This window comes from Bombyx mori, chromosome 8 (assembly GCF_030269925.1).
Source record: "Bombyx mori chromosome 8, ASM3026992v2".
Lineage (NCBI taxonomy): Eukaryota > Metazoa > Arthropoda > Insecta > Lepidoptera > Bombycidae > Bombyx > Bombyx mori.
The window spans coordinates 10,543,185-10,564,516 of NC_085114.1; the positions used below are offsets into that span (position 1 = coordinate 10,543,185).

Sequence of the window (21,332 nt, forward strand, 5' to 3'; positions counted from 1 at the left end):
TAAATTTGCAACAAATTTAATTAAATAGGTACACAATTATAAAATAAATAGTTCTAGAAACATTGCTACTACTACTATTTACAACTTAATTTCGAACTAAAGACATTTATCGATCTAAAGGAGATCTTAGAGTTGAGACAACAATTTCAACAAAGTATTTGACTATTTTGGAACAAGATATAAGTTTTCCTGTCAGAAATGTACGAGCATGTACATAATAATATGTATCTAAGTAGATTTATTGTGTAATAAATTTTACATTTTTCCTATTAAACAAACTATGTAGAGGCTATTTATTTTAACATTTTGATACTATTAAATTCTTTGGATGTTTAACATAATAAAAGATCTTTTAAATTGCTTTTAACCAAAGAAATTCGACACCATGTTATTGAAAGAGTTGGTAAGAGATGCGAAGATCCCGGTAGAAGGTGTGGGCACTGGAGGAGCACGCGGCGGTGGTGGCAGGGGTCTGTAGTATGGACCTCCATCTATGCGCTGGCAACATATACATCTCTATATAAATTTTACTGCTATTTATTCTATTAGAACATCACTACTTGCAGTCGTGTCATACTTTAAATCCCGTATTAGGCACACCTGCAGCTTATTTGAATCGTCTTTGGAAGCAATGTGCTAGGGGAGAGGTGTGGTGACACAATTTTCATGATACCACCTTGGCAGCACAAGATGAGCCCAGTGATCATGGTCACATAGTATTTTATGTGTTACAAGTAATTTCAAATTAAAAAAACATCTAATTCTTCAGTTTAGAAACTGCCAAAATGCGACCGCCACGTGTAAAGTAAAAAAAAGAGTAAATTTGATCGGACTATGACCGTGACCACTGCGTCGTTTCCTTCCACTAATTCATTAAATTATGCTTCTAATTTTGATTTGCTGTTGCCAATAACAGAGAAAAACTAATTTAATGGAAGACCTGCTTTTAATATTATATTATATTATAGTATGTATTATATAATATTCTTATAGTATGTAGAATAATCTTCCGTTAGATCGTGCCAAATTTACAATCACCAATCCCTCTAAGTTAGAATTATCTAACTTATTAACGTTCCTTTTTTAACTACCCATATAGTTTAATATTATTAATTTTTTTTAACTTATCTAATCTATAGACGTATTTTCTTCGCAAGAATTATTATGTGTCTAAAGGCTTATTAATGGAAATTATATTTTTGTATTCACTTACTTGTTTGTCCTTAGGAGAAACTAAAAGGAACATATTATTAGGTTCATTAAACATGCGTGTTTAGTTAACTTCAATCTACATATTTAAGATAAGTGGTTATAGAAAAGATTTAATTGAAAATATTAGAGTATGTATTTTAATTCACAAATGAATATGATTACACCATTGTTACAAATACAACATTCCACATAATTATAATAGATAAAAAATACAATAGTTAGTTAAGCATGACGAATTTGTTAGATTATTTTAGATTAAGTAACGCATATGTAGATTTTCGAACAAGTTGTATGAAGTAGATTAAATTAAATTAAATTTGATGCCTATTTATGTATCGGATGGAAAAAGCAGTTTCATTCGAATGTTAGATGTCACCTATGCCATCCCTATCCACGAATATATGACTGTTAAAATTATACTGAACGAAATGAACCCACAGCGATGTTTCGATCCTTAATTAAAGTATTTTTTGAACTGACTCGTAACTAGTCTTCAGGAAAAACAATAGTTTCTTCAGGGTCCATTGTGGTTGTAATGATTGAGGTGGTCATCGCTTCTTCAGATTCGCTTGTTGTTGGACGGGTTGTAACATCCTAAATACCCACAATAAAAACTACAGTGTAAGAAACTACCTGTACTAATAACACGAATATTCGAGTTAAATTCGATAAGTCAGTGTAATAATCTAAAATGGTTCTTCTTTTTTGTTGCCGCCCTTGTTCTAACTATTTCTACTATAGTAATAATTCAATTAAGTATCTTATTAAATTTGAACCTAAACTTATTGCTTAGTACAAATTTAAATCGGTTTTACGTGCGGCTATAGATGTTTCACATCAATAAATATTTACAAGACACCGATTTTCACGTGAAAACATGACAGAATTAGTGGTTAAATTGGCAAACTAGGCCTAACCACTTTGGTACCCTTCTAATATTTACAAATATTACAAACTTGCACGAATTTTTCACATATTATTTACATATCGTAATATTATCGTTTCACGTACCTTCGCGGAACGCAAAGTAACATTTAATAGCGTTGGATGGCTATCAATAACAATAAATTCTACTTCTTGTGGTAAATATCCCTCCGCCGAAATCTGCAAAGCATTTATCGAATATGATGAAATCAGATATAATTAAAGAATCAGTTAATCACAATCAAAGTCAATACCAAGCGCAGATATGAAGTAACAAAATATGTCAATACCGTTCGAAAATATAGTGAGATAAATTTAGGATTTCTTTCAAATTAGAGCGTATTGATATTGACCTTTGATTTTTAAGTTATAATTTCAAATATAAATCACAAATCTTACGTCCATGCGGTACGTTCCGGGTAAAAGAATGCGCCAAAATTCTCCGAAGTTAGTAGTATGATAATTGACATCTCGTCCTTTGATTTTGATAGCTGCACGCTCTACTGGATTATTATTTTCATCCATGACAAAGCCGTGGGCACCTCGGTGTACTTCCGCTAAGTATTTTATAAGAGACTGAAAAAAAACATAGGTATTGATATAATATGTGTTGTGCTTCTAATCTCGAGGCCTAATGACTTTTGCTTTAATTTTTTGTGTAGGTACCTATTACTACTATCTTGTAAATGTTTTCCAGCGTAAAGGAAAAACTAGCTCGAAGCTGTTATGGAACAAAAATTATATTTCGACATTATGTTATGATGACATTATTAAGCTGAGCGACGGTATGTACGATGTTAAATCTATGAACTCTGATAACCACATAATGGTACCACAGATGGTACTTAGGCTCATTCATTTGTGGCTACTGGTACCTGCTACCAAGTACTGTGAGCATGTATGTGTAGGTACCACGTTCCTGTCCATTTCTGCAGCAAGGAGTCATACATTCCGAGTAGAAGGCATGGGTCAGACATTAAATGCACATTACAATTGAGATTTTAACCTTATGTGTTAAGATTTGCAATGACATTCACGCATGCGATAGCTCTTATTACAACTTAAAAGCAGGTGGACCGTTAGGCTATTTACATAATTACTTATAAAAGGTTTCAACAAGAACACCCGAACCACGGAGCACGATTTTTAAGTAAAGACGTCGGTCAGTGGCATCTTTTGTAATAAGAAATATTTCATAGATGAATCATTATTATTTTAGGTATAAGTACATATATACCTTTCTGAACCAACACAGCTTTTACAGATAAATGAATAAAGTTAAATAATACAGGAAAACGATGATCTTCCAATAAAATCAATATCTATTACCATCATTTACAAGTACAAGTACAAGTAGGACAAAGGATTTTTGACTAAATTTGTCTTGTTTAATCAAAGTCTTATGACCATAATTTTTTATTGTAGCTAGTAAAATATTTTTATCATAATAATGCGATTTGTTTTTATCTTGTTCATAGTTTTTAATCCTTATCTCGTAAAGCAACATTTTTGAAGTTGTCGTTTTAATGATTAATTATTTTGCGGACTCACGCAATCTTTGACGCCATCTTTGTTTAAATTTCATTAGAAGTCAAATTATTTCGCGATGGCTATTACCAACAACCATGGAATTATACATACATATATACGTAAATATAATTTTGAAAGAATGACCCCATAAATGTCGTTACCCTATTTCAGACGTTATATTGAAATTTCAATTGTATCAGAACTCGATTTCTCGTAACTTTTACAGTGATAATTGAAAAGCGAAAAAAGAAACTACGAGTCCAATAATTAAATTTTTAGATCGAGTATATTTTTTTACTTGCTGTTGAATTAATAATATTGTGTATGATGGCATGAGGCTAGTTCCATGATGTTTAAAATTTTAACGTCATCATTGCACTTTAAAGTGATAGTAGTTAAGACTCACTACGCCAATTAATTCCATTTATTACATTTCAAGCGTACAATGTTATCAAAAGAGAGCTACGCTACGTTCGACTGCTCGAGCCGGAATATTTTGTGCGACAATAGTTCGTTTTTTTTAATTATGATTGAAGGATAACTTGTGGCCCGGAGACCTTTCCAGTTTCACCAGGACAGATAGGCGAGCAAAGTCTCAGCCACAAGAGGTGGGATTTGCTAACAGCTGCCCGAGTGCCTCCAAAGGAGTCCTAACAACTTCAGAATAGCTGCTTCGCGAATGAATCTACTACCGGATCGGAATCGCGACCCGCTGAGAAGATCCGGCGAGAAACTTAGCGGGCTGATGCATGGGTTAGGTTGCACGTCGAACTCTTTGCCGATATCGACGAGTACGGCTACCGGGGTCCATTCTCCTAGTGTTAGAGCTAAAGGCGTCTAATGCAAGGGCTATTGGACCTGATGGATCCGTAAGGACATGAGGCACTCGTGTTTATAGTAGAAAGTGGGGGTAGCTTAGTCATGAATTCTTAGTATAAAAGTTGTTGACATGGGTAACATTAAGGAAACAGTTAACTTTAACTATTTTTAGTTAACTAAATAATGACGTTGCGCCGAGATGTATGTATTAAATTATTTATTCACATACGATCAGACGAAATAGAGAATAGAAATAGTATTAGTTAAATAAGAATACGTGTGTAAATAAATACCAATATGCTTTCAACAACAAAATTATCAGCATGATAAATGAGAGATAAGACGAACTACGCTGTGTAATTCACGTGAGATACCTGGCTCAAGAAAGTCGTCTGTTGATTTATTAAAAATGGCGATAGTGACTATTATTGTTTTTGTTTTCCTATGCGTATTTACAAGCGGAACCAACGGTGAGAACAGAGTTGCTGTAGCCCATTTAGTATCGGGAAAAATTACGGGTACTATTGTTTTTACTGAAACTTCGGAAGGTCTCCATATAACGGGTACTATAACCGGATTACCGGCCGGGAGATACGGGTTCCATGTTCATGCTCTCGGAGACACGAGCACTTGTGACGCCGCCGGGCCACACTTCGACCCTGAAGGCAACAATCATGGAGGCCCAGATCACAATGTACGTCACGTTGGTGATCTTGGAAATGTTGTTTTTGTTGGAAACCAAGAGCCTGTAGCTACAGTGAACTTTGTGGATAGATTGATAACTCTACGTGGAAAAAACAACATTATTGGTCGTACGCTTGTGCTGCATGAACAAGAAGACGATCTCGGACTGGGAGGACACGAGCTATCCCTGACGACTGGTAATGCTGGACCACGTGTAGCTTGCGGAGTCATCGGTATTAGATCACCAGTTGTGTGGAATTCAGCCGTGACATCGTTTCCATTGATCGTACTTTATGTATTGGCTGCAGTATTTTTACTGTTCTTAAATTAAGTTTATTTGATAAATAAATATTTTTAACAGATACGTTATGTGTTTACTGTTACCTGTTTATTGTCTTGCCAGTATTTGGGTAATTCGTGGGCTGGGGGATATTTACAGCAAGATATTTCTAAAGTGACTTCCATACATCCGTGCCACAGGTAGTTGTAGTCTTGCATGCCACCTGTAAAGATAACAATAAATCCAGAGTACAGCCCTACACGGTAATACAAAGCTTACACATACTCTGCTTACAAAAATCAAGCTATTATTATAATTCTGTAATTATGTTTGTACGACCGTATAGGCTGGTCGAAGATCATTTGGTAATGCTTTCTATTTTCTAAAGGGAATTATTTTAGTTGAATGTGTTTATTTACCTGTCAGTGGATACCAGGCCGCTCCATTTGTAATGCCATTTTCGAATCTTGGTGATCCCGATTTGCAAGAGACACCTCGAGACATTTTGGCATGGTTTTTAGAGTATACCAAGGACAAATGTTTGAAGACATCATCATCGGGAGATATTGACGGCGTGTGTTCATAGTTTTGAAACACTGCTTGCAGGGGACATGTTGGGAGAAAATAAAAACTTATTAGCATATTAATTTAATCTACTAAATTACTGAAACATATGTATTTAATTATACGTCACCAGAACACAGAACTGATGATCTGCATATTCCTTTAGAAGCGTGTAAATCAAATATATGTGTATTAACCACTACCTATATGTCTGTTTGTCATTTTTCTTTGAAAAGTAATTCTATCAAGCTATAATCGTAGAGTGATCGTAGTCTAAAAGATAAGACATTCGATGTATTCGTATCAAACGATATGACTATACCTTCAAATCCAGGTAGGTAATATTTAAAAAAATGGTACGCGTTCCCGGAATCGCACTTTTGGCCACAAGGCTGTTATGTTGAGCTAGGATAAAATCGCAGTTCACGGCCATTATTTAATCACATTCCTCCAACGCTTATTTATATGCTTTATTTTATATTAAATACTTATTTTTCTTGTAACATAATCTTTGATCAGCTGTTGCTGTAGGTGCTGTAGGTGCGGTTGCTGTAGGTGGTTGATAGAAAGTTTCTGGCATCATGGACACCGCTGTATAGCATAGGTGTTGTGCAAATCACGTGAACACATTTTTGTATTTCAAAACGATTTTTTTTATTGATTATATGGGTTGACGTGCTCACGGCCCACCTGGTGTTAAGTGGTTACTAGACATCTACAACGTAAATGCCGCCACCCGTCTTGAGATTTGAGTTGTAAGGTCTCACTTTTAACAGTACAATGGCTGCCCCGCCCTTCAAACCGAAACGCATTACTGCTTCACTTCAAATAGAGCTCGATGGGATTTAAATTGATTCCCCAGCGTTAAAAAAAGGGTAGTGGTACCTACATGTGCGGCCTCACAAGACGTCCTACCACCAGTAATTACGCAAACTATAATTTTGCGGGTTTGATTTTTATTAGATTGTGTTATTCATTCATCATGGAAGACATTCGTGAAAATTTTGTTAAGATGTATTTCATTGGAAAAATTGGTACCTGGATTTGAATACCGATGCAACGCTACATACGAATTATCCTTACTACGTCTTATCCTTAAGGCCACGACGACTTAAACGGCAAAGGACAGTATGCATTCACGACGCGGGAAGTTTTTTTTTTATTGCTTAGATGGGTGGACTTGCTCACAGCCCACCTGGTGGTTACTGGAGCCCATAGACATCTACAACGTAAATATGCCACCCACCTTGAGATATAAGTTCTAAGGTCTCAAGTATAGTTACAACAGCTGCCCGACCCTTCAAACCGAAACGCATTACTGATTCACGGCAGAAACAGGCAGGGTGGTGGTACCTACTCGCGCGGACTCACAAGAGGTCCTACCACCAGCATCGTGGAAGTCAATCGTGAAAATTTTATTAAGTACGTATTTCATTGGAAAAATTTGGTGCCTGGATTCGAACACCGATGCATCGCTACATACGAATGCACCGGACGTCTTATCCTTTAGGCCACGACGACTTAAACGACAAAGGACAGTATGCATTCACGGCGCGGTAGGTAATTGTTTGGAAAGTCAATATTTTTTTACGTATATATAACTAGCTAAGCATTAAGTTTCCGAAATACTTACTAGAACTGGGAGTGTTGTCGAAAGGATAAGACGCGACCAGAGCACCGCCATGCAGCGACCCAGAGAGAACGAACTGTATTTTGCTGATCCATTGTTTCACTGCTTCCGTTTCTGGCTGAGGCTGTTTTGTATTCGCTTTGAAAAAATCGGGAAAATTCCTGTTCAAATCATGACGACGTGCATTGTGCCTGTAATGCGAGAAATGCAATGCTTACAAGAAGGGAACAGAAATAGAAGAATAATGACTATTTTACTACACACCATCCACAATTACAATTTTACAAATTTTGCGCAATAGTTATGTGTAACTACAATATAAAAATTCAAACTAACTATAACAAAAGTACGGTATTTTGTAATTTTAAAATTATGAATTGAACGACATCAATTCAGTTTATAATAATGCATTGTATTCATCTCTTCGGTACATTACCTGCCATGTATGGTGTCGCATTGTCCTTCCCTCGATATTGCGAAACCATCAGGATTCATTGAGGGCATTAAGTGAATACGTGTGTTGTCCAACAGCCATTTCACGTACGGATCAGTTGCATACGACGTCACTAAATACTGAAATAATTTAAAAAAAATGTATCTTTATTATTTTTTTTCGTCTTATTTAGGCAGATGATATCGTGAGCCTGTTGATGTGTAAATTATCTATTACTGGAATTGAAATACGCCACAAAATGAATGCAGTTAATATATATTTGGAAATGAATTCTCAATGTCAACAAACATAGCATTCTAATCTATCCAACCAGAGCGCACGATGACTATAATGCAGAATACATGCAATATGAAATGCTATAGTACATTGGTACACGGGATGAGATGTCCTACTATTTTCCCACGGTGCACATACTATTTTTTCTCCTACCAGGCCGAAAGTTCGTGGAGTACCGAGTCGGGGTCCAGGGGCCAAGCCCCTTTGGGGTCTAGGGGCGAAGCCCTGGCAGACGGAGCCCCCCGTACTCATAAAAATATAATTTAACTGTTTTTTTATTTTTAAATAAATTACTACTATTTGAATAAGAATTATCTGATGAACTCATCTTTGTTTAATACTTCACTATTGAATATTATTGCCTTTTGTTTATTTCACTTTTACACTAAACACAATATTGCAAATTACCCGACCACAACAATGGTGGAGAATTTTAGGTGCGTGAGAGCAGACGTAGACACTAACGCGCATGCGCACTTGTCAGTACCCAGGGAGGAAAAGTTACACTTTCTTCCCTGTACAGCGGGAGGAAAAGTTAGACTTTCTTACCTGTACAGCGGGAGGAAAACCGAACTTTCGGCGTAGGTAGGAGAAAAAAAATTAAAACACGCTCCGTCGTAACTCAGCTTAGATGAAGGGTAGAGTGGAAAAAAGCTAAGCTTACTTACTACTTATTAATAGCAGTAGTAGTAGGTCAAGAAAGTCGTGGACATGACGTCGACATATATAAACTATATCGTATAAAATCTCATGAGAAGTGTGAAATTGAACATTTATTTACTACCGTTTGATTTGAAACTCGGTGAAATGATAATTAAACACTAAAAAGAGACTAACAGGGTTTAGCCTGCCAGAAAATGTAATAGAAAAGTTCGGTTTCATTATAGCAGTCTGCAAAATACATATTATGTTTTTAAGTGCTTTCTAACGCATAGAAACATACTGCTTAATGGAAAAAAAAATTTAAGTTATCCTCCTTGGAAAACCCACCATTAAGTGGGTAATTTGTTTATCTAACATCTCACTGTTATTTTCCTTATTTATACACCAAGGTTTTACCCATTAGACGAATCAAAAAACGATCAACATAATATGATAATAATATACATGATTTTTTTCACGTCCATAACTTATCATTACCGCTAACCTATCAAGTTTTATGAATATGCAACTATTTTATATATTTTTAGCAAATAAAATAGTGTTTTTCACTCATATTCCAGAAGCTTTTCTCCAATACCGACATCATTCACGTTTTATAATTAGTTTATTTTATACTGACTATTTTTTTTTATTAATAGGAACACAAAAAAGATATAGCAAAAGCAACTCCGTTCCAACCGGGTGTTCGAGAGACACATCTCTTTTTATATTTTAATAAGAACAATTATTTGATTGTCGGTATACCGATCAAAGGATTCGTTGGAATATCTTCCTTTTGCGTCATGAAATGTGTTGTTTCATCTTAAAACAGAATTATTTATTCAATGTTGATTTTTAAACAAAGAAATTAATGTTTTGTTTTTAGTTTATTAACATAGTATAATAACTACCTGTATAAGATGTAGAAGTAGCTCCCGTCCTACTGCTTCGTTACCGTGTATGTTAGCCACATATTTAACATCAGGCTTCCCAATCATGTGCTCGTATGGAGACACAGAGACGACCATCACCCATAGATCTCGACCTGTAACATTTTTAAAATACATGCGTACACAATTTTCTTAGGTAATTTGTTTTTGTGTTAAAATTGGCAGACTCCGCGGCTCGCCTTAATGGGTGGGCCAAGTAGGCGCTGCCAACGTCCAAACACTACATGAATGACCTCGCCCACATACAGTCGTGAACAATTGAGTTATGAATAATTGGAATACTGAAATGAAGACAAGGACTGGAGCTCCTTAGTATTCAGTTAGGTTGTTTTGGGACCAGACAACGAACGGCTTTGCTGTCAGCCAAAAATCGTTTGGGGGTATATTGGAAAATAGGTCTTCAAGTTCTAAGCTTTCCTATGATCCGGCCATTGTAATAGTAACCTCACAGATTTTCCTTCAATAATCCCTTACTGTAAACTGTTACTTCCTTTAATGAGTACACTGACAAGGTTTATTACGAGTTTGTATGGATGAGCACTACAGTGCAATCTTACCGATTCTAGTAAGAAGCAATCCTGTATTTTGGTGTGAAGGTTAGGACAACTGCTATACGAACTTCGATCAATAATAGTGATCGAAGTATACGAATGTATGCGGTTTTCATATCGCGGACTCTCTGATTTCAGGTATCGCTAAACATCAGGTTGCTTGTGAGCTTGTCTATCTATCCTAACTAATAAATATATATATATAAAATCAAAAGAATCGAAATCGCTAGAAGGCTACCAAATGGTCAAATATACAAAGCGACCTTAAGGAAGCCCAGGTCGAACCGGCACACCACAAATTTACAGTCAAAGACAAGTTTTAAGGAAACCTAAGCTAAACCCAAATACAGAAACATACATAAAATACAGAACGATGGAGAAGATAATCCTGAAAGAAGTAATTTAATAACTTATTAAAGTTATATGAGTACTAGAGTACGGCATATAGTGAGCTTAAGTATTCAAGAAGAACACTGAAACAGGTTTATATCAACTAACATTTCCTCAAGTGATGAGGAAGATTTTACGAGTTTTTACCCTGATTTCTGACATACTTAAATAATTTAATAACTTTAGGACTTTATTATACCCGAGTAAAAAATAATAAGTTAATGATACGGAAATTTTGATGAGTCAATAAAGCCGCATAGAGCTATGGTAATAGTTAAGAATAACCAACTAAAGATATATTGCGTGACTCATCATTAAATAAGTACACGCTTAATGCTATTGAAACCGGTTGACTAACCTTGTACCGACTTCCCAATGGAATATAAAGCTGTGAGTTCAGGATATTTGGCAGAAACTGCACGTAGATACCGCGTCATCTGATCATGATCGTGATATTGAAACTCCAAGTCTGGAGCATTTTCACGTGATTCCACTTCACCTAGATTGGTTGACGTTTCTTCTGCTTTAAAAATATATATAATTAAATTAATAAACTCAATTTCGAAAATAAACTCTCCAAAAACTTTGGATCAAAGATAAAATTATTTGATCTTGATTTCCACGGAAACGTGACGTTGCCTTTTTATTTGTAACTAGCGGCCCGCTCCGGCTCCACTCGGGTCTTCATTCGACGTTGTGTTATTTTTTAAAACAAAATGATACTGTGCGGAATAACTATAATAGTTAGACATATGCTATCGCGATACTTTTTGTAAATAATAATGTGTACAAATGTAATGTACAAAGTCGTAGTACATTATTTTATTCTATCATCAATAGTTTTCGCAGGGCACGCGATGTAAAGAATATTTTAGGTATTTTTTTTACACCTTATTGGAGTTTTAGTATTTAGGATCCCAAATTTTTTTCAAAAAAGATTATAGCCTATGTCACTCAGGAATAGTGTAGTTTCCAAACAGTGAAAGAATTTATCAAATCCGTTCAGTAGTTTCGGAGCCTATTCAATACAAACAAACAAACAAATCTTCATCTTTATAATATTAAGTATAGATTTAGAATGTTTGATACTTTATTTATGGCCAATATAAATCTTATAATAATATGATAGTAAAAATAGGAATTTTCATTATTAATTATTTAAAATAGTTTACGAATGAACTTGTTACTTGACGGTTATATTTTATCTAATGATTGAAAAATTAGCGTTTACTAGAACTTATTTTGGTCATAGTGAGCTTATGCAGCTTACGCAGTGAAGACACCAGTCAGTTCGAAGTTATATTATATAAGTTAGGTATCCAATACATATCGACTTCACTAGGATTATCCCGTAGTTCCATCAGTGTTCAAATAGAAACAAATAATTTGAAAGTAAAATACGGACTTACTACCGGTTTCATTTAAATTGTGCAATTATACGATTCAAACTAACATATCTAAAACAAACTAAAAACACGTTGATAATTTTACTACCACGGCCCACCTGATGGTGAGTGGTTATCGTCGCCCATGGACTACAGCAATGCCAGGGGCAGAGCCAAGCCGCTGCCTACCGCTTAATACTCTCCACAAGCCTCGTTTGAAGAAGGACATGTCATAGCGCTCGGGAAACACCGTAGAGGGGAGCTCATTCCATAGCCGGATGGTACGTGGCAAAAAAGACCTCTGGAAACGCACTATGGATGACCGCAGTGGTTCCAGGTAGTATGGATGAACTCTATTCCGGTGGCGGACGGTGCGATAGTAAAAACGAGATGCCGGTATCATTCCGAACAATTCCTCAGAGCAATAATAGGAAAACAATATGTTTATGTTATTCAATAAACTTATTGTTTTAGTAAATACATATTTCATGTACTTTGAGCGTACAGCGAAGGCTGTTGGCGTAAAGCGTTGTAAGACTCCCTACATCTCATCTGTTAGCTGATTCTTAAACATGTTTCATGCACGCAAACAGCAAATAAACAATAATTATTAATCGCGATTTTTCTGTTTATTTTTTGCTTGAATTGAACCCCGTATCGTGGAATTACCAGCCATACGCCGTGTCTTCGTTTTAAGGTGACGCAATTGCATATCTGTGCTACGAATCACTACTGGGTTCCAGTTTAAAGAGTGGGAAACCCGATATACAATACAGTTGAGACTTTTAACTTATTTTTTTTTTTACATTATCGATCACGACCCAGTTTAGAGTTTCCAACCTTCCAACAAAGCCTTTAAGGCTTGTGTGAAGTACCTATAGAATTTACGTACTTATTTATTTGCTGAAGTTTCTAGTTGCCTAATGTTGTAAATATTAGAAAATATTTTATTTAATTTTATTTAATGATATTGTGCACAAATACCTCCATTTAAGCTTGGATTATGAAAAGATTGCGCAAATGTCGAACCAGCCAGCATAAAGTATATTAAAAATAATTTTTTTCTCGCCTCCATGCTGTAGTAAGTCTGAAAAATATAAGAGCCTTTAGAAGATTTTTCATAATTATATATTGTATAAAATAGTTGATAATTGGTTCATAAATAAGCTATAAATATCATTGTGAATTAGATAGGATTATATCAAACAAATAATCACGACGAATAAAATACATATCTGGTAAGCGCTACACGAAGTAGTGGCTCCGAAAACAATGAGGTATGGGTCTGCTGATGTCTCTGAGCAATCACGACCACTTAAAATCGGGTGGCTCGTAATCCTGTCTGCATAGGGTCAAATAAAAAAATAGATAGTAAGCACAGGGACTACGTAATAAGATGGTTTGACAACAGTTTAGACTTTCTTTCGACATAAAGTTCACGAAATAAGTTTAGTCATAATAATAAAACAAAATCAGATTCATGACTAAATATCAATTAAATGTAATAATGGAAAAAACAATTTTCATCCCTAATACGATAAGTTATTAATATATAATTTAGAACAAAAACACTAGCACTGCACTAATTGCTTGCAAGTGAGTTTGAGTTAGTTAGATGAGAGAATTAAACAATATCATATGAAAGCAATCGTTTCAAAAAGCAGATTAGCCCTACATTTTTGATTTAGGAATACAGTAATTATAAAAGTGGATTTAAAAAAAAACAGTTTTGTACATTTCACGGCAGCGGTGGGCGTTTGAAAGAACTACATACAGTACCTGAAAAATGATCTTGCTTCTCGATTCAAGAATCTATGAGAAGAATAAATACATTTTACGATAGTACTAAGACCGACTGTTTGAAATCCTGTAGGTACTCGCAACTATCGATCCTTCGACTAGCAATTCATGTTCGCGATGTGGCTATCGTGATTTGTGATTGACTCATGCTTGATCCGAATCGATTTCTAGACAAAATCATTGAGGAACACCGTGATATTTTACAAATATAATATAACGAAATAATTCACGATTCTTGTTGTAATTGTTGTAATTCAGCAGTGTGAACTACTGTTTTACGGTAGGTTGATTAGTATGCGGCTTTCTTTTTAATGTTATGATGAGTTTTTGGAAGCAAGCGAGCCTTCGTCGTCGCTCTAGTTTGGTACAACCGGTCGACACAGAAGGTCACTGGGTTAGTAGAGACCTTACTAATTCACAATAAAATAGAACTACAAAAAATTTTGTACGTTTAACGTTAATATATAATTTAAATTGTGACAATATTGGATAAAATACGGCAGACAGATTCCCTGTTACATTTCATAAGCGAAACTCCTCGTGAATTACGTAGAATAATAATTAAAACGGATATTAAAGAATATCTATGACATAATTAAAATTATGTTTGTTTTTTTTCTCCTATGTACATTAATTATTATTATTATTCATTATTGTACTTGGTGATCACAGAAAATACCAAGTTATAAAATTTAATGTTGGAAAAACAATGGATCGAAGTGACGCTATTAGTAATTTTTTTAAGTAATAATAGGTAGATAAGATGATTAAACAAATTCGGTCAAATACACTTTTTAACATTTAATAATCACACAATTAAGAACATTTGTAATATCTTTATTATATTACGCAAAAGTGGAACACCAAGGCCAGTGAATTGCTTCAAGCTATTTTATATTTAAATTGAGTTATAATCAAATTGTCCTGTTCATTACTTCGATGAATGCAAAAAATAAGAATGCCTTTTGTACTGTAAACATAATACCTATAGCTTTATTTGTACAAGGTGTATACTCGTCTGAGAGTGATGGTAACGGTGAGCTTTCCTTCCGCTCTTGGCATTGGCACATTGACCCTATTCTTTACACTCTTACATACTAACTTTCGTTTTTAAAGTAAACAAAATATTCATTCAGCTTAGTACTCCAAGCTGCTTGCGAACGACTACAAAAAAAGGAAAATTGAAGACTATAAGTGTAACAAAAATACCTAATTGGGATTGTTTATATACGTATGATATACATATGTGCATGTGTAGTAAATTCACACGTTCTTATTATACGTGAAACTATGATGCTTGTTTTAAACAATGCAGTTTTTATTCTGTGAAAGTTTTCAAATGTGATTCGAATACAGATACACACCTACATTTGAAAATCTGTTCATTAAATTTATTGTTATAATATTTGTTAAATGAAAAAAATTACATTCCGTAATAGTAATTTATATAGATGAGTTGAGTTTTCATTTTGCGTTAATAGACAACATTTATAAAAAAGCAGTTGTATTTAAGGCTTTTTTTTTAAATAAGACATAAAACATAGTATGGCAGATAGTACGTAACTTTTGTATTATAAATACATTGTACAATAGTTTGATATTTACTCAAGATGCAAAGCATTTTAATCAGAAAATGTAAAAGGCAAAAATAATAAAATCTTACCTTAAGCAAAATGGAGATCTGCTATATTAAAAATTTAATCAGTACACCAGTTTTAAGTATCATTTAAAAAGTTCGAAAATCACAAACATAAAATAAGTTAAAAGCGAATTTTATCGAGCTTATAACCCAAATAACTGTATCTAGTGTTAGCAGACGAGCCAACTGCGCTCGACTGGCATGACATCGGCAACTGATGGTACTTGGTAAGCTAAGGCTGGTGCTCGACGTGACACAACGTCATCTGCGTCATCCAACACACCACACAACCGGAAAGTGCTTTCTCTCAAAACAACTTCACTAAACCAGTTCTTATTACCCGGGAACAAGACTCATTTTACCTAAAAGTAAAATTACGCTTTTAAAACTTTCCAGGCATTGTATTTCCTGCTTTATAGGTCTTGAAATAGGACAGAGTTTTTAGCATTTTTATAAATGTTTCTGTGACCGTGACGTAAGTTTTGTATAACTTTCTTTGGACGTAGTTCTCATCACTTTACCCGCTATTCGAGTTTTTGTCAGGAGAGTGGATAATTAATTTCAGGAATTTCATTACTGCTTTACTACAAATAAAAAACAATGTAAATTTAGTTTCGTAGAGCGAAGAATTAATAACGGCCTGATTTCATATGAAACAATTACTTTCAATATTTACCAAGTCCTGATAGCCTAGCTTTTTTCGTATGGCATACTTTTTTCGTATGGCGCTGAGATCTGGTTACTGAAATCTGCAGACCGCAGACGCATTGACGCCTTTGAGACGTGGTGTTGGAGAAAGATGCTGCGTATTCCGAAGACAGCATTTCGGACCAACGTATCAATTTTGCAAGAACTCAAAATCTCCTCGCGGCTGTCATCCCAGTGTCTTCGCAGAGTCCTTGAATACTTCGGTCACATTGCACGAAAGGATGGTAGAAATCTCGAGAGGCTCATCGTGACTGGTAAGGTAGATGGGAAAAGACCTCGGGGGCGCAGCCTAATACGTTGGTCCGACCAGATCCGCACCGCTCTTGATTCCACGTTTCACAACGCCCACCACACCGCCAGAGACAAGAATGGATGGAGAAAGATCGTGCGTGCGAAGGTGATACAAAAGGGTGGTCACGAACCTCAGCAATGAGGAATACAACGCAAGGAGGGAGGAGGAGGAAAGCCTAGCGAGTAAGGAGTAATCGTATCGAGTGGTTTTACGCCGGGATTGGATTGCTGTGGTGGAGGTGTCTATGCCAAAAGTGCTTTTTATATAAGTACGTACCTACCTAATATTTTCACGAACGATTTTTACTATGAAGATTTTTTTAATGTTTCTCGTCCCATTGAACGATTTCAAAATAGGATAATCTCTGTAAAATTATAAGTTGCAATTACTAATAGCATGACGTATATTGTCAAACAGCATGGGCAGGTTTTCTTTTCTTCAATACAAGCCGCAAAATTTACAAAGCGTATAAGCGTGACGGCGCTTTGAGAGTAGAGCCATGAGAGCCAGAGAACAGCGCCCCTAGTGGTAATCGTTCCAACTCTAGTATAAATTTGAGCTAATCTCTTATAGTCTTATTTGTATATCAATGATATACCCCGGTCTCCGGAGACCCATCTGGCGCTCTTCGCCGATGACACCGCCATCTACTACTCGTGTAGGAAGAAGGCGTTGCTTCATCGACGACTTCAGACCGCGGCTACCACCATGGGACAGTGGTTCCGGAAGTGGCGCATCGACATCAACCCCACGAAAAGCACAGCGGTGCTCTTCAAAAGGGGTCGCCCTCCGAACACCACGCTGAGCATCCCCCTCCCGACTAGGCGCGTCAATAACCCCGCCCCCGCCGTTCGCCCAATCATGATGTTCGACCAGCCCATACCGTGGGCCCCGAAGGTCAAATATTTAGGCGTCACCCTCGACAGTAGGATGACATTCCGCCCCCACATCAAGACGGTACGCGACCGTGCCGCCTTCATTCTAGGACGTCTCTACCCGATGATATGTAGGCGAAGTAAAATGTCCCTTAGAAATAAGGTGACACTCTACAAAACTTGCATACGCCCCGTCATGACCTATGCAAGTGTAGTGTTCGCTCACGCGGCCCGCATACACTTAAAATCCTTTCAAATTATTCAATCCCGTTTTTGCAGGATAGCCGTCGGAGCCCCGTGGTTCGTCAGGAACGTCGACCTCCATGACGACCTGGACTTAGAGTCCATCAGTAAGTATCTTCAGTCGGCGTCCATGCGCCACTTCGATAAAGCGGCACGACACGAGAACCCTCTCATCGTGGCCGCCGGTAACTACATTCCCGATCCTGCGGACAGAATGGAAAGCAGTCGACGTCGCCCTAAACACGTCATCTCGGATCCTCCTGATCCACTAACGGTGCTTTTAGGTACTTCAAGCACCGGTCACCGTTCTCGTCGAACCCGTCGCTTGCGACGAAGGGCTCGACGAGTAAATTAACTCTCAGACACAGCCCACTGAGTTTCTCGCCGGATCTTCTCAGTGGGTCGCGTTTCCGATCCGGTGGTAGATTCTGCGAAGCACGACTCTTGCTAGGGTTCGTGTTAGCAACGACGTCAGGTTTGAGCCCCGTGAGCTCACCTACAAAAGTTAGGGTTACGCTGACATAGCCTCTCAAGGCTCTCAGCTTAAGTAGGAAAAAAAAAAAAAAAAAAAAAAAAAAAAAAAAAAGTCTTATTATAGTCTTATTATTATATAACTTGTAATACTGACTTCTTAAGTATGTAAGATAAGTCGTCGTGCCCTAAAGGATAAGATGTCCGGTGCATTCGCATCTAGCGATGCACCGGTGTTCGAATCCCGTAGGCGGTTACCAATTTTTCTGATGAAATACGTATTTAACTAATGTTCACGATTGACTTCCGCGGTGAAGGAATAACATCGTGTAATAAAAATCAAGCCCGCAAAATTATAATTTGCGTAATTACTGGTGGTAGGACCTCTTGTGAGTCCGTACGGGTAAGTACCACCACCCTGCCTATTTCTGTCGTGATTCGTGAAGCAGTAATGCGTTTCGGTTTGATGGGTGGGGCAACCGTTGGAACTATACTGAGATCTTAGAACTTATATCTCAAGGCGGGTGGCGCATTTACGTTGTGGATGTCTATGGGCTCCGGTAACCACTTAACACCAGGTGGGCTGTGAGCTTGTCCACCCATTAAACAATAAAAAAAAACTTCCTGTAATACTTGTTGCCAATACAATCCTCCTTCATGCGTTGTGTTCCTCAGTGCCGAGGGTCGTGACCTTTACGGAACACTTTTATTAGAACTTTGTTCCTCCACTCCTGCTGAAAATTTGAATTTCTTTTTATGCAAAAGAAAAAACATAGTTTCAAATTTTTTTGGTAATTAGTTAACTTTTTTCTCATTTTAAAAATGGTGTAATAATGTAAAGATACATAATTGTTTTTAAAAAAATTAACAAAATACGCTTTTATAGAAAATCCAACAATGCTTTTCATACCCAACCTTCATATCCAACCATGCTTTTCAGTTCATAATCATATCTGTTTATAAAAAAATTATAGCTGCACCCCACGCTTTTTTTTAAATAAAAACATTTTTTCTTATACTAGTATTAATTCAAATTTATTAAAATTTATTTACTATTTTTTAGTTGGATTTTCTATAAAAGCGTATTTTGTTAGTTTTTTTGAAGTGTTATTTATTTTTCATTTTTTTAGTTGAATTTCAATTTTTTCAATTTTTTTTTCTTTTTTTAAATCTTGTATTGTCTTGTCATTGGTCCTCAATAAGTATACCAAATTTCGAGTTAATCCGGCGTTTTCAAGGGGGTCAAAATCATGTCCAAAGATTCCGTTACAAACATTACGTATTAAAATAGAAAGTATTTGTAAAGTCTTGAATAGTTTTCAAGTGGTGTTTTTTTTTTTATTGTTGTGATGGGTGGACTAGCTCACAGCCCACCTGGTGTTAAGTGGTTACTGGAGCCCATAGACAGATACAACGTAAATGCGCCACACACCTTGAGATATAAGTTCTAAGATCTCAGTATAGTTTATAACGGCTGCCCCACCCTTCAAACCGAAATGCATTACTGCTTCACGGCAGAAATAGGCAGGGTGGACTAAAGAGGTCCTACCACCAGTAATTACGCATATTATAATTTTGTGGGTTTGATTTTTATTATACGATGTTATTCCTTCACCGTGGAAATCAATCGTGAACAATTGTTAAGTACGTATTTCATTAGAAAAATTGGTACTTGCCTGCGGGATTCGAACACCAGTGCATCGCTAGGATACGAATGCACCAGACGTCTTATCCTTTAGGCCACGACGACTTTAAGCTGGCCTCACCCAGGCCCACCTGGTGTTAAGTCATGGTGGTGTTAATTGCTTAACGGCTTTCTGGGCGAAATTGTTGTACTTCACAAAAAAAATACATATATTATATTTTAAACTAGCTGATCCGGCAGACTTCGTAGTGCCTCAATCGATAAATAAAAGACCGACGGGGGACACATCAAAGGAAAAACAAAATTGTTATTTTTATTTAATTCCAAGCATTTTCAAATTTATCTACATTTTAACTTCTCTGGACTTCCACAAATAATTCAAGACCAAAATTAGCCAAATCGGTTCAGCCGTTCTCGAGTTTTAGCGAGATGAACGAGCAGCAATTCATTTTTATATAATATAGAGATAAACATATAGTTAGTAAAAAATGTAACTTATAAGTTTTATTACCTTCCTCGGAGATTGCAATGGGTAAGTATCTACACATAATATAGTTAACTATTACCGCCTGTAGCGGTGAACCTATTATCTGTTCACTGCTACAGATGAACAGATCCCTGTCTTTCGACCTTATTATTCATTACTTATCGGAGTCCAGGGACATTACAACATGTGCTCACCACCCACAATGTGACATTAGGCTTGAAAACTGTTTTCTATAGTATTTTCTTCGGCTTACATGCATCCTAGGCATAATTAAAACTAGTTTTACTGTTTTAATATCGCCTTTTCATTGTCATTATATTATTTATGACGAGTTTAATAGTTTCCAGTATTCACGGTCGTCGACGTCAAAACGTTGGAAAGACGCTTAACGACACCAAAAAACGCGAGACTAAATCGTACAAATAGCTTTAATGACTGTTTGGTACGTTTGTTATTCCAGACTAAAGCGGAAAACATGAATGATTCGTGGAAGAAATAGACAGGATGTTGGTACATACAGATGTGGGTTCACAATACGCCAAAAATTGCGAAGATGTACATTATACATATATTAATTACATTTTGCGGTTCTATTTTATTTCTATTCTTTCTAATTAATTCTATTTAATTTTTCTAATGAAATACGTACTCAACAAATGTTAACGATTGACTTCCACGGTGAAGGAATAACATCGTGTAATAACAATGAAACCCGCAAAATTATAATTTGCGTAATTACTGGTGGTAGGACCTCTTGGGAGTCCACACGGGTAGGTACCACCACCCCGCCTATTTCCGCCGTGAAGCAGTAATGTGTTTCGGTTCGAAGGGTGGGGTAGCCGTTGTAACTATACTGAGACCTTAGAACTTATATCTTGAGG

At 36.3% G+C, this 21,332-nt stretch overlaps 2 protein-coding genes across 10 annotated transcripts in view; one reads left to right on the plus strand and one right to left on the minus strand.

Annotated features, from left to right (window-relative positions):
• Positions 1-21,332, minus strand: part of LOC101744869 (carboxypeptidase D) — a 25,254-nt gene continuing 3,922 nt past the window's right edge. The window contains exons 1-13 of one of the 9 annotated variants that reach the window (XM_062669763.1): positions 15,755-15,959; positions 13,276-13,378; positions 11,265-11,426; positions 9,927-10,060; positions 8,080-8,216; positions 7,647-7,834; positions 6,144-6,173; positions 5,869-6,045; positions 5,554-5,672; positions 2,536-2,712; positions 2,224-2,316; positions 1,214-1,233; positions 1-498 (exon numbers count right to left, since the gene is read on the minus strand). In XM_062669763.1, the coding sequence (XP_062525747.1) occupies positions 492-498; positions 1,214-1,233; positions 2,224-2,316; positions 2,536-2,712; positions 5,554-5,672; positions 5,869-6,045; positions 6,144-6,173; positions 7,647-7,834; positions 8,080-8,216; positions 9,927-10,060; positions 11,265-11,426; positions 13,276-13,366 (1,335 nt within the window). In that variant the 5' untranslated portion in view covers positions 13,367-13,378; positions 15,755-15,959 and the 3' untranslated portion in view covers positions 1-491. Of the gene's footprint in view, positions 499-1,213; positions 1,234-1,646; positions 1,807-2,223; positions 2,317-2,535; positions 2,713-5,553; positions 5,673-5,868; positions 6,049-6,143; positions 6,174-7,646; positions 7,835-8,079; positions 8,217-9,926; positions 10,061-11,264; positions 11,430-13,275; positions 13,379-15,754; positions 15,960-21,332 lie in introns of those variants that run through there. The other 8 variants (XM_038012320.2, XR_009973693.1, XM_038012319.2 and 5 more) reach the window with 8 other exon arrangements.
• Positions 4,535-5,533, plus strand: LOC101744723 (superoxide dismutase [Cu-Zn]). Its single transcript, XM_004932133.5, has one exon. It carries the CDS (start codon positions 4,895-4,897, stop codon positions 5,498-5,500), a length of 606 nt encoding a protein of 201 aa, XP_004932190.1. The 5' UTR covers positions 4,535-4,894; the 3' UTR covers positions 5,501-5,533.